Source organism: Rattus rattus, chromosome 2, assembly GCF_011064425.1.
Source record: "Rattus rattus isolate New Zealand chromosome 2, Rrattus_CSIRO_v1, whole genome shotgun sequence".
Lineage (NCBI taxonomy): Eukaryota > Metazoa > Chordata > Mammalia > Rodentia > Muridae > Rattus > Rattus rattus.
The window spans coordinates 158347968-158360613 of record NC_046155.1 but is presented as its reverse complement, the minus strand read 5'-3'; the positions used below and the strand labels follow the sequence as shown (position 1 = coordinate 158360613).

At 45.6% G+C, this 12646-nt stretch overlaps 1 protein-coding gene across 1 annotated transcript in view; it reads left to right on the top strand.

The window, feature by feature from the left end:
* Positions 1-11473, top strand: part of Vstm2b (V-set and transmembrane domain containing 2B) — a 29551-nt gene extending 18078 nt beyond the window's left edge. Inside the window, exon 6 of the mRNA XM_032893811.1 lies at positions 9916-11473. Within this exon, the coding sequence (XP_032749702.1) occupies positions 9916-10004 (89 nt within the window). The 3' untranslated portion in view covers positions 10005-11473. The remainder of the gene's footprint in view (positions 1-9915) is intronic.
* Positions 11474-12646: the final 1173 nt, after the last annotated feature.

Below are 12646 nucleotides of genomic sequence, written 5' to 3'. Positions count from 1 at the left end.
GTTGGCCACTGCCCATAGCCACCTGGCTATGAAGAAAGTGACTGCTTTGAAATAAATACGCTGGCAAAGGCCCATCAACTGAGTCGGCCATCGGAGAAAGTGTGTTATATGAATGTGTGACGATGCCACAATAAAGCCAGAGGGCTTGGCTCAGTGATAGACTCCACCAGTGAGAGAGGGGCTAGGGTGTGGATTGATGGGTAGAGCACCTGCCTAGAAGCCACAGTGAGGGGCCGCAGTTATGGTTCAGTGCTAGTACTCCTGCCTTGAATCCCTAGTCAGGGGCTGGAAGTTTGGTTTATTGGTAGAGCACCTGCCTGGGCTACATGTGGCTCTGTGGTGGAGCAGCTGCCTAAAATCCCCAGTGAGGGACTTAGGTGTGACTCAGTGTTGAAGAACTTACCTAGAATGCACCAGAGAGGGGCTGGGGGTATTGTTCAATGGTAGAACACCTGCCTAGAAGCGCCAAGTGAGGGGCTGCTGTGTAGCTTAGTGGAAAAGCACTAGGTTCCAATACCGACAATGCAGAAAATGTTAAATGAAACCCATTATTCTGTAAAATTAGCATGAAACAAGAAAACAATGGAAATATGTTAAAATTCAGGAGGAAAACACCTCCCAACTCCTGTCCTGGAAGTCAGGCTGGGCTCCCCTTGTCACAAGTGGGGGAAATGACATTCTGTTCTTTGGTGGTGGCTGTAGTCCACTGTGTAGATAGAAGATATGCAGCCTGAGAGGCCTTTATCTGTATTAAATAAAGACAGAGGACTTTTCATTAAACTTGGGCCTCCAGCAGACAGTTAGTGGTACCTTGATGTAAGGGTTGCGCATGAACTGTCTGGAGTAGCTGGCACTAGGCACTGCCCACTGTTTACCTGAAACTCAAAGTTAACTGTGTAACCTATAATTTATCGGGAAACCTCGAACTTTAGGCAAGCTATTTCTCCTCACTGATTTTTAGTTTCTCCATTCTAAGATGTGTGTGTGTGTGTGTGTGTGTGTGTGTGTGTTACACATCTATAATCCCACTACTCAGAAGGTTGATATAGAAGGATTATTAGACTAATCTGAGCTACCCAATAAGCTCCAGGCCATGTAGATAGTAGAGATATTGGTGCTTGGCTTCCTGTGCATTAATGATTGGGGCTGACTCCCTGGCAGAGGCAGCATGCAGTCAAGACAAAGTATGGATCAGTCCACGAGAAGCAGAAAAATTGGTTAATTCATTGGTTGGCTCAGTTTGAGTGCTGGCACGGACAATGAACCAGTGTACATGGACCAGTGTACATGGCTGGAAGTATGATAATATTGGGATGATTAAAAGAGGTTCTCATGGTGGCACTGAGGTGGTATTTTTTTCCTCTGTAGTGGGGATCTGATCAAGGCTCTGCAACATAGGATGCCTTCTCCAGGTATGCATGAAGCAATTAGGGCAGTGGTGGCAATGAAGTGAGGACAATGTTTCAGAAACCCAAGACCACCATTAAGCTGTGGCAGAGAAATGGTTCAACCCCATAGTTGTACTGTGGGGTTTCGCTGTGGGTATGTTTCACTCACCTATGATAAGTTTGGGCACTATATAAAAATGTTCATGAGTTGAAGGCTTGGTCCCCAGGTGGTGACATTGTTGGGAGGTGACTGCACTACAGTCCAACTCCACCAACTCCACCAGTCTAACTGCATCGCTGCCAGCTCCATTGCTCAATTCATAGCTGAATGATTTGTTAGGAAGACGAAGATCATGGTAGGAGGGAGTCGGCCACTGAGTGTGTGGCATTGAAGGGTATATTTCATTTCACCCAGCACTCTTCTTTGCTCTTTGTTTCTGGCTGCTATGAGGTGAGAGGCATCCCCTACCCCATTGTGCCCTTCTGCCATGGTGTTCTACCTCCCTACAGCCTCAAATCAATGAGCCAGCAGACTGTGGACTGACACCTCTGAAACCACGAGCCAAGGAAGTCCTCCCCTCTGTGAGTTGGTTTATTCAGGTATTTTTGTCACAGTAATAATAAGTGACTCGAATACTCTAGAAGCAGCTTGCCTTCATCCACTGAGTAGGGTGGGGGGCTAGGGGAACTGACTGAAGCAGGAAGCCACCAGCCAAGGGCACAGGCCCACATCTCAATCACAGTCTATGTCTCCAGGTCCCATGCCATTTTGTTTTCTAAAAGATATGTACTTCCTTTAAGACACAACAGCATTAGTTAGGTGCTTCTAGCTTTTGCCATTTGCCAGCATATATTAATTTTATAGCAGAAATGAATTCCACCCAAACAAACTCCCTTAGTGCTCAATTATTCCTCACTGGCTCCCTTTGGATAAATATCCATGAAGAGGCTTTAATTAAAATGTCAAAAGGGGAGGCCGCTTTGCATGGTGCCATCTTCCCACTCGGCAGCAAGTTGGACTCATGCAGAGTCCATCAGTGGAACTGAGAACTGGGCATGCCAGGAGGGTCAGCTCCAGGTCAGGGAAGGGGGCTGAACCTGCCCACCGCACAGCTGAGCGCAGACCTAGTAGGATCTGAGCCAGGCTCCTTCTGGGTTCTGAGCCAGAGCTGGCTCCGACTCTGTGAACTTGGACATTAACGAATGGCAGGGTGTTAGGATGCACTGTGACTGAGGAAGGATATACAGCAGCCCATGCACAGCGGCAAAGGTGGTTGGTGGCTTGCAGCTCACCTGGGCTCAGGTTGGTAGTCATGAGGTCAAAGACTTGCAGATTCCTGCTGAGAAGGGCAGTCAGACTCAATGGAAAAGTAGGGGCAGGGGTGCTGGTACCCAGGCATTGCCAAAATTGGTATGCTTATAATAGGAGTCTCCTAATTTTCATGTCAGATTAGAATTTACCCTCTGTTGGAGACTCTAAGGACATTGATCTCCATCTCTCTACAATCCGGGCTCCGCCCTCATGTGGCTATGTGCCTCACTTTGTTAATAGGTTCTCCAGAAAATAGGGTTTTTGACCAGAGAGGCCAGAAGTGTAGGAGTGAGAGATTGTGATGAAGACTGAAGGCCAGTCCCCCTCAAGTGACAGCCTGCCTTAGCAGCAGCCAAGGTTTCTGGATGAAACATGACATTGACCTTGACCAGGCTGCTGCCCGTGCCCTTTTCTTCTTCTTTGGCAGTAGAGGGGTTGGTCTGCTGCTCTCAGAGAGAGCAGAGAGAGGTACAGCGAGGAGTGACAGGGTCCTCAGGCAGGTCTTAGAAAAGGAGGGATCTCTCTTTAGCATTGAATGGAGGTTCAAGTTCACGTGCTAGGCTTTTGTTTCATCTACAGAGGCTGCAAAAGAAGAAAGCGATCCAATTGAGTATGAGCGCTTAAGGACCCTCATCTAGCAGACTTGGCTTGGGTCCCAAAGTTTTCTAGCCAAGAAATCTTTGTTCCAAAGACAGGTTAGATCTCCCAAAGTGCATAGCAGCCTTTGGTGGCCATAGTATGCTCAGTAGAAGGGGGCAGGGAGCAGCTGCAAATATACCCTCCAGGGGTCCTCGGGAAATCACAGCCAGGTTGAAGGCTAGAATGACTTTGCCTATGAGAGATTGGGCAGTACCAACCTTTGGACCAGCTCTCCTGCTGCCTGCACTATATGTGTGCACATTCTGCAGAGCTCTGCAGAGGGAGGCACAAATAGTCAAAGCCTGCAGTTCCAGCCTGCAAAATGAGCTTCAGCCCACTCAGGCCACCCGAGCCAGAATCAGCTTGCTGACCTAAAAATATCATAACTCTGCTTATACTTCTCAGGGCTGGAAAAAAAGAAGGGAAAAGTGCAGTGTTCGAGCAACTCTGAAAAGCCCCTAGCTCATACAATGTGTGTGAGCTGTTGAGCAGATCAGCCTTCCCCGGCCTTACCATAGCTCTCAGCCTGCAGAGACAGGGGGTTGGGCCAAGACGTTTTTTAGTTCCATACAGACCTGATGCCCCAGGCTCACATGTGGGTACCCACAAGGTTCCCTGTTAGACAGTCTTGTGTCACTGTGACAAAATAGCCAATACAAACAACTTAAAAGGAGGGATTTTTACTCTGCTCCATTTCCAAGTCTTCTGTCCATGGCTCTGTTGTTTGGGGCCTACAATGAGGCACAGCGTTATGATGGGGGCACATGGTAGTGTGAGACTATTCAACTCATGGTGGGCAGAAAGGGGTGAGCACAAGCACACTACAAGTGACCTGATTCCCTCCAACTAAGTCCTGACCAAAAAGTTTCCGAGACCTTACAAAATGACACGGTTACCTGCGAACAAAGCTTTCATTCCATGTCGGGGACACCTCAGATCACAACTGTACACCACCAGGAGAGCTTCTTTCCCAGGATTAGATTCTACACAGAGAGCAGAGCATGGATCAAGAGGAAGCTCCGACACAGCCTTCTCCTTTTCTTTATTAAGATATTAAATGACTTCAACAATTCTGGGCACTTTTCTGACAGGTCTATAGAAATCTTTTGTTGCTGGATAAATAGAAATGAGAAACTTCCCATAGAAAGGCTGCTTAGACTGAGACGCATGCGCCCGCGCGCGCGTGTGTTTGCATGTGTGTGTGCGTGTATGTGTGTGTGTGAGGATATGTGTGTATGTATGTGCGTGTGAGGATATGTGTGTGTGTGTGTGTATGAGGATGTGTGTGTGTGTGAATGTGTTTGTATTGTGTATGTGTGTGTGTGAGGATGTGTGTGTGTGTATGTGAGGATGTGTGTATGTATGTGTAAGGATGAGTGTGTGTATGTGTGTGTGAGGATGTGTGTGTATGTGTATGTGAGGATGTGTGTGTGTATGTGTGCATGTGTGCATGTGTGTGTGTGTGTGCATGCATGTGTGCACTCACCCATATTCACCATATTTTGTTTTTTTTCTTTATTACATTTATTTATTATCTGCACCTCCCAATCGTCCTCTGTCTCCTTACTTCCTTTTCCTCTCTATCTTCCTCTTCCTTCTTTTCCCTTCCTCCTCTTCCCCTTCCACAAGTGTGTAGCCACAAGTGTGGTGTCAGGTCTCAGGGTGTAGCCCAGACTGACCTGGAACTTTCAGTCCTTCTGCCTAAGTGTTGAGATTATGTGCTACCACCCCTGATTCAGAGTCTCTTTTCAACGGCTCCAGAGTGTCTCTTGTCCTTCTCACTACCTAAGTGATAAACATTAATTTCTCAGCTGATACCTTCATCTTAAGCCAAAGACACTTCAGCTTCATTAAGAACGATCAAGGTAGCAGCGCTGGTTTGAGTTGAAGATGAATCAGCCAGACTGATTCCCAGGGCTTTCCTCACCCTTCCAGGCTGCCTGAGTCTCCAGCTTTATTATGACTAATATGCTTGTGTGTACTCCAGCACTGTGCCTGGTTCTCTTCTGAAAGGGAGGATACAGATGAAGAGGCTGCTAGCATCTGATCGGTTCAGCATTTCAGCCTCATGTCCTAGGAGTGTTAGAAGAGACTAGCGAGTCCATCCCAGCTGAGCCAAATACACCTTTCCAGCATCGTGTACCTGTGCTCTCCAAGGTCAAGCAAAGTTGCATTTGTCAGACAGCAGTGGACAGTTTTGGCTGCATCTGGAAGTCTGGGAGGTAGAGACTCAGGCCCCAGATGCAGAGTAGACCTATGCTAGACATCAAGACAGGAAATCTCCCTTGAAGAACATGACCCCGTGGTCATTAAGATTCAGGGGTGATTTAAAACTAAGTAGATGAGGAGAGAGTTTGCTTACGTTGAAAAAGTTTCCTCTGGGGAAGGCATTCACAAAATTAGTTCTTCAATTCTCTTCAGCTAAGACTGTGCCTGCCAAAGTTTGTTCTTGGAGTTGGTTCTCTCCTTTCCACCTTTACATGGCTCTGGGAATTGAACTCAGGCCACCAGGCTTTCAAGCATGCTTAGGCATCTTGCCAGCCTTAAAATGTTATGTATATTTATTTATGTGGTACTAGGGATCAAATCTAGGGCCTTGCACATTTGGATAAGTGCTATCCCTCTGAGGTATAGTCCTAGATCCTGTTTTTTGTTTGTTTGGAGACAAGGACCCATGCTGTAGCTCAAGTGGATCCTCCTCCCTGAGCCCCGAGTATTAGGGTTGCAGGGGTGTCCAACACTCCTGCCTTACACTGGCCTTTTCTGAAACTCTTGCTTGGGTGGCAGTGACTATTTGGGTCTCCTTTGTTTATGTGTCGTATGGGGTTTTTTTGTTTGTTTGTTTGTGTTTTGTTTTTTGTTTTTGTTTTTGTTTTTGTTTTTTGTTTTTGTTTTTTTTTTGCTGTGACAGAGGACATTAAAAACTCAGTGACTTTGCTGTGACAACATAGGAATTTACACAGCTTAGGGACTTCTCACTTGGTCTCTGCTGGGCTCATCTGGGCAGTTGGTGCCAATTCACTTGGGTCTTGATTGGTCTAGGGGGACCTCATCTAGGACATCCCATGAGCCTCATCCTTCAGCAGGGTGACTCAGGCTTAGACAGTTCAATCCAAAGGTTCACAACCCTCTGTACACTTTTGTTTATCTCACCCCATGATATTCCACTGTCTACAACAGGACGTGTGTGTGTGTGTGTGTATGTGTGTGTGTGTGTGTGTGTGTGTATTGGGGGGTGACACTATCACAGGATGTGCATGCTTGAGACTGGAAAGGCTTTTAGTGGCCATTTCTCCAGCTTATTTCTATAATATTGCTTAATCTAGAGCTCGGTCTAGTGACGCCAGCCACATACATACTAATTTTCTGGTATATGATACAAGAACAAGAGGGGTTAAGGAGGCTGTCTAGGGTCACGCCACCAGTTATCAAGAAGGATACGTTTAGGAACCCAACTGCAGCCACCAAGCAGATATCCAGATTGGAGACCCTACAGACCTTGATTGCTACTTTCCATAAGCTATACCCTATGCAGCCACCATGTGATTCTCCTGTCCCCGATGCTTCCATTGTTGGCTCAGTACAGAGTAGAAAGCTGTTTTTCCCATAATGGTGTTTGAACTCAGGCCTCTGTGAATACTATGGACCATGAAGCTATGCTTTTAGTCTGGAAACTTTCTGTCCTGAGCATGCAAGACTGTAAGAGTGACAGTGACAGTTAATGGGGTACTTGGAAGAGAGTTTAAATCTCTTTTCCCTTCCTGTGCCCAGAGTTCCACCCAGCCACCCATCCCCTGCCTGGCATACACACCCATGGTCTACTTCTCTGGCTACTGAATACATTGATGGTTTGAAATTCTGTATACAACTGCACCAGCTTTTAGACACCCCTCATGTTTGTTTCTGTCACCTCTAGGGTTTGTAAGAATGTAAAGATCAAAATCTGGATATTGGAAGGCTCACAGGATGTCTGGTCTCCAAAGCTCTATACACCCAAGAAGCACAGCTATCCCCTGTTGTTCTATTTGCACCATTGTTTTCCATTAGCCATCCATCAACTCACCCATCACTGTATCTGTCTTCCTAACAGTGTGTGACAATGAGGAGGTAGAGAGGAGGACTCTAGTCTTCAGAGCAATCGATGCACTGTGATTCTCTCTGTTGGTGATGATCAGAGGCAGTGGCCAGATTGTGGGAGGGCTGGATGGAAACTGTCTGAGAAACTAAGATCTGAAGGCCAGTATGTCTGAATGGGGTCCTTTCCTGTACTTGTCAACTGGGGTCAGGGTTGTGCACAGAAATAGAAGCTCTGGAGAGACTGGACACAGAAAGAGACTGCTTTCTCCTTACTCCATAGTGTGAGCCAGTTCCAATCTGTATATGAGCAGCTAGAGTCATGGAGAATCTGACTGGAATCGTTCAGCTCCTCTCACAGGGAGGATGACACGTTCAGGTGCACGCAGAGCAAGATGGATTAGTGAGTAGGGGAAATGGTTTGGACAAGAGAATAATATTACAGGATCCAATTAAATCATGCCTAGGTGTGCACCTGGTGGCCAGCTTACCACACACACACGTCCATGTTTACTACACTAGCCACAACCACCAAGACACAGAATCAGCCTCAGTGCTCCGGAGGTGACTAGGTAAAGAAAATGGAATTATATATACAAATTCATTCAGATGGAACTATGATATTTTCATGAAAGTAGTTGGAACTGGCCACCATTGTGTTAAGCAAAATAAGCGAGACTCAGTAAAACAAGTATTATGTCTTTCTAGATTTTTAAATCTCTACCCCCTGTGTGTGTGTGTGTGTGTGTGTGTGTGTGTGTGTGTGTGTGTCCCCATTTGTGATGAAAATAGAAGGAGCATTAGTTAGAGGAGGCCAGCAATAATGAAGACTCGGGTGGGATGGGATAATAGGGCTGTATCAAAGCAAAGGCTGATGAAAAACATTTATGGAGAAGTTAGGATGAAAACTATAATCTTGGATGATAATGAAATGAATGAATGTCATCATCACCTCCTCTTCCTCCTCCTACCTATAATTCAAGACTCAGGGAACATCTCAGAAAAGACCAGAGGACCAGAATGCCTGCTGAGATTATGTCTTCTATATGTAACAAGGAATCGTACCTAAACACAACCTTCACAGTGGCAACACCAGATGACATAGTAACAGAGAGGGGGGAAACTCGTAAAGTCTCACCCTTAAATGAAGAGCTATAGTCAATTTATAAAGAGAAACCACTTTCTCCAAGGATGAGTTCTTTAACAGCTATTCAATCCCACGTGTTCAATCACATTTGAGCAACACAAAATCAGCAGGACACACAGACACACCACATGCAGAAAGGGATAGTGATAGTTGAGGAAGGCATGAATTTGAGGTAGCTAGTTCGACTACCCTGGGGGATTGGGAGGGAGAGAAGGGACGGGTGGAAATGCTATAAATGTAATTCTCATATATTAGTTTCTATTAAAAAAACCCTAATATCAGGACCTAAAAAGAAAGGAAAAGATTGGCAGTACTTTTACACATTAAGGTCAAGAGTACTACTGCACACTCAGACCCAGCCTTGCTGAGGAAGCCCCTCCTCTAACGTCATGGAGACAAGTGGACCCAGCTGCCCAGGTAGCAGCTTTGCTAAGTCTCCACTGTCTGTATATCTGGTGTTCTCCAGTGGAAGAGCCTCCCACAGTCCTCTAAGGTGCAAGGTTGCAGCTCGAACAGACTGCTGGGAGTCCAGGGGAAATTTATAGAGTAGCAGTCAGCATTTGTGTCGCTTCCATCATTGGTATCTCCAGCACCAAGGCAGAAGAGCAGAGAATCCCAGGAGAAGCAGTGCATTTTGTAGCTCAGGGACCAGGGGCTCTTGGAGACACTTTCCCTGGCTACAGAGGGAGGATTTTGCAACATCTGGACACTTTGAGAACAGGTGAGGAGCCAAGAAGTGGCCCAGAGGAGAAATGATGAAGACCTGCATGGAGTTATTGTCCAGAGGAAGACCTAGGTATTGAAGAAAGATGTGGACATGGGGCCATGTTTGTAGGATCTTGAGTATTAACCCATTCCAGGCTGTGATTCCTGAGCTCCATACTTTAAGGAGTGGCTTGACAGCGTGGTTATGGAAGGAAGCCTCAAACCATTTAAGACAGGACTTGTGTGGATGCTGAGCTGGGCCATTTAGGCAAGGAGGTTGGAGAGGAGACATGGAGGCTGGAACGGTGTGTAGATGTGGCATCGTCATAGAAGAAGTAGGGAGGCGAGCCTTTGTGTCAAGGGTACTTTGAACAATTGTGCTGGGGACCAAAGAAGCGGGTTCTCTTTAGTAAAATAGGGCACTGTGACTTGGACTTTTGAACTACAGTTTAGCACATCTGCCTCAGGGCAAAGGCACTTACGTCTGACAACAATCTGTTCCATCTTTTAAACCGAAACAGAAAAAAAGCAACCTCTAGCTTCCTACTGTGTTTTCAGAAGCCCAGGAAAGCCTCTCTCTGTCCTGGACTGCCTTCGGGATCCAGGTTCTTAGGATTCAGGTTGACTGTCTGTTTTTTCTTCACCTGCAGGTACCGGCCCAGGCTACAGTGCAGACCCTCTGCTCTCTCTGCTCTTGTTAGCACTACATAAGTTCCTGCACCCTCTCCTGGGGCACTGACAGCCGTAACACCTCAGCAGGCAACCTGGGAGGACACCTTGCCACATGGACACAGGGACTAAGGGAAGCATGAAGAAGTCCATGCAAAACTAAATAAATCATATTTTTGGGGAAGTAACACAGATCTAGAAGACTTAAAATTATGCATCAAGTTTCCAAATAGGATGGGGTGCAGGCCGTGCGGTGTGCATGGGGCGCCAAGTTCTTCACGGCAATGTATTTTTCTTTCCTCCACATTCCCTCCGAATCTTCATTTTGCACGAACTGTTAAGCAGGTACTGAGGATAGTATGTAAAAAATGTTGGGTCAAAGCCTTTCTGACAAAGTAAAATATTTTTAGGAGATTATTGTGTTTAGAAAAAAAATTTTTTTTTGAATTTACATTTTCTTTGGGGGATTTTTCCTTTTTTATTAAATTATTTCTTTGGAGACACTTTGATTAAAAAGAAACATCATAGTTCAAATTCACTGTCAATAATATTTATTTTTAAATAAAAATTGGAAACAAGGATATACAGTTGTTTATAAACTGTATTGTATATTGCTGAATAATAGTTGGATTAAAAGAGAAAACTTTTCAATAGACTTTCTACAGCCATGTATGACGGACTGAGCTTCAGTGCCTGTTGCAGCCAGACACTGTGACCTCCTTTTCTCAGACAGCATCTGATTGGCCCCTGGCATGGAGGGCAGCTCAGGACACCTGACTGGGCCATGGAGAGCATCTGCCCAGCCTGTCAAGGGATAGTAGGCTTTCTAGAGGCAGGGATGAATACTGCTACTGCAGTCAAAGCTACTGTCTGAGTCAAGAGCGAGCCTTCCCCTCTGGCCTTCAGTAGATCTGCCACGCACTTATCTGCTGTGAGCTTATAGACCACCCTGTACTGCTCCTACCTTTACTGATCCTCAAAAAGGGAGTTTGGATAGATGGCTAGTCTCCTGTACTCTCTTACCTTGAACCTACAGATGGCTTCTAGCCTCTGATATGTGAGTTTGGGATAGGCTGCCTATATCAGAGATACTAATAGGCCCTAGTAGCTAGTTATTCTTCATTTCATGACAACTCCATTAAATACCCAGACTTGTGGTTTGTTTAAAATATAGCCAGACTCTTATAACTATTGTTTGTTTAAGGGATTCTGTTTTAGTTTTGGATTGGTTTATTTGAATGCCATGTTTTTCTTTAATGAGATCGAATGCAATAACCTAGGCTCCCCTGAAATTCCTACGTAGCACAGGGCATTCCTGAATTTATAAGCCTCTTCTGCCGCCTCAGTCTCCTAAATTCTGGGAGGATGAGCGTGAGGCACTGTGTCTGACTTAACCTATGTTTCCAGGATGGGTGGTTGTCAGCGCTGCTCACCAAATGCTTCCTTTCTTCTCTGACTAAGTATGTGTTATGACTACGCTTTCTATCATCTAAGGGCTGGTGGGCCCACTGGAAGAACAGGTTAAAGACACTTGGTTGCTGATGCAAGGCTTTCTGAATCACTCTCCTTCAGTATGACAAAAGGAACATTTAAAATAGCAAGAGCCTTCTGCTCCTCTCCACCCCCCCCCCAGCTACAGGACACTAGTGACTCATAGGACTGATTGACACAATCCTTGAGGGGGAATGAACCTTACTTATCTCCATGCAGTGATTTTTGGGGGGACTGCTTGTTACAATAGCACAACCCTACCCATCTTGACTAGTTCAGTAGTTAGATGATCAATTGCTCAGCTAAGAAAAAAAAAAAGTAAATCTTACGTTTGGAAAAATCCCACATGTGCAAAGATCTCGGCATGAAGCTGATGCCCTTGGTTGTATATGAAAAAATTCTTAGGACCACTGTTTCTGTTGAATGCATAAGGGTATTCCATGTTTCATTTCTACTGATCAGTACCAATTGAGCTGTAAATTTAATCATTTTTCCTGGTGAATGGTGATTCTGTACAGAAAAATGCTGGGCTACTACTACTATATATCTTAGTACTCTGCTCAAAAGGCACTTCCCAGATGCCTGGTTGAGGGGAGACACGTTTTAGAGAAAGGCTGGTATGTCAGGTGACCAGTGTAGGGGCTACAAGTGCTAAAAATCTGCCCCATCAACAAAGCCAGATCCTGCTGCACAGGTGAAGTAGGCTTGTTCCACTTTTGTGTAATGGGAATGAGAAGGAAATGTAGGTGACCTGTAGAGACTCTGCTGGACCTCAGGTGTATGTGGTGGTGCACATATTTTAATTCAAGAGGCATGAGGAAGGAGAATCTCTCTGAGCTCAAGACAAGCTTAGTCTGTCTGCATAGAGAGTATTGGGCCAGTCAGAATCTCCCTGTGAGACCCTGTTTCAAACAAAACAAAAAACCAACCAACCAACCAACCAAACTAACAAAAACCCAAACAAACCCAAAAGCTAAAAATGGCACCTGGAACACAGAGGGACAGATACTTCATCTCCTTGCATGGAGGACAGACTGGACACTTGGCCAAGGCTATAGTGGAGAAAACAGAAGCAATTGCCAGGTGTTCCAAAAACTAGCAAGAACATCAAGGAAGTGAATGTCTAACCCCTTGGCATGTACTCTACTCCAACAACAGGACAAATGGAGCTCACACAGAAGCTCTGAACCAAGCAGGAAGCAAGAGTAAAGCCCCTGGAGG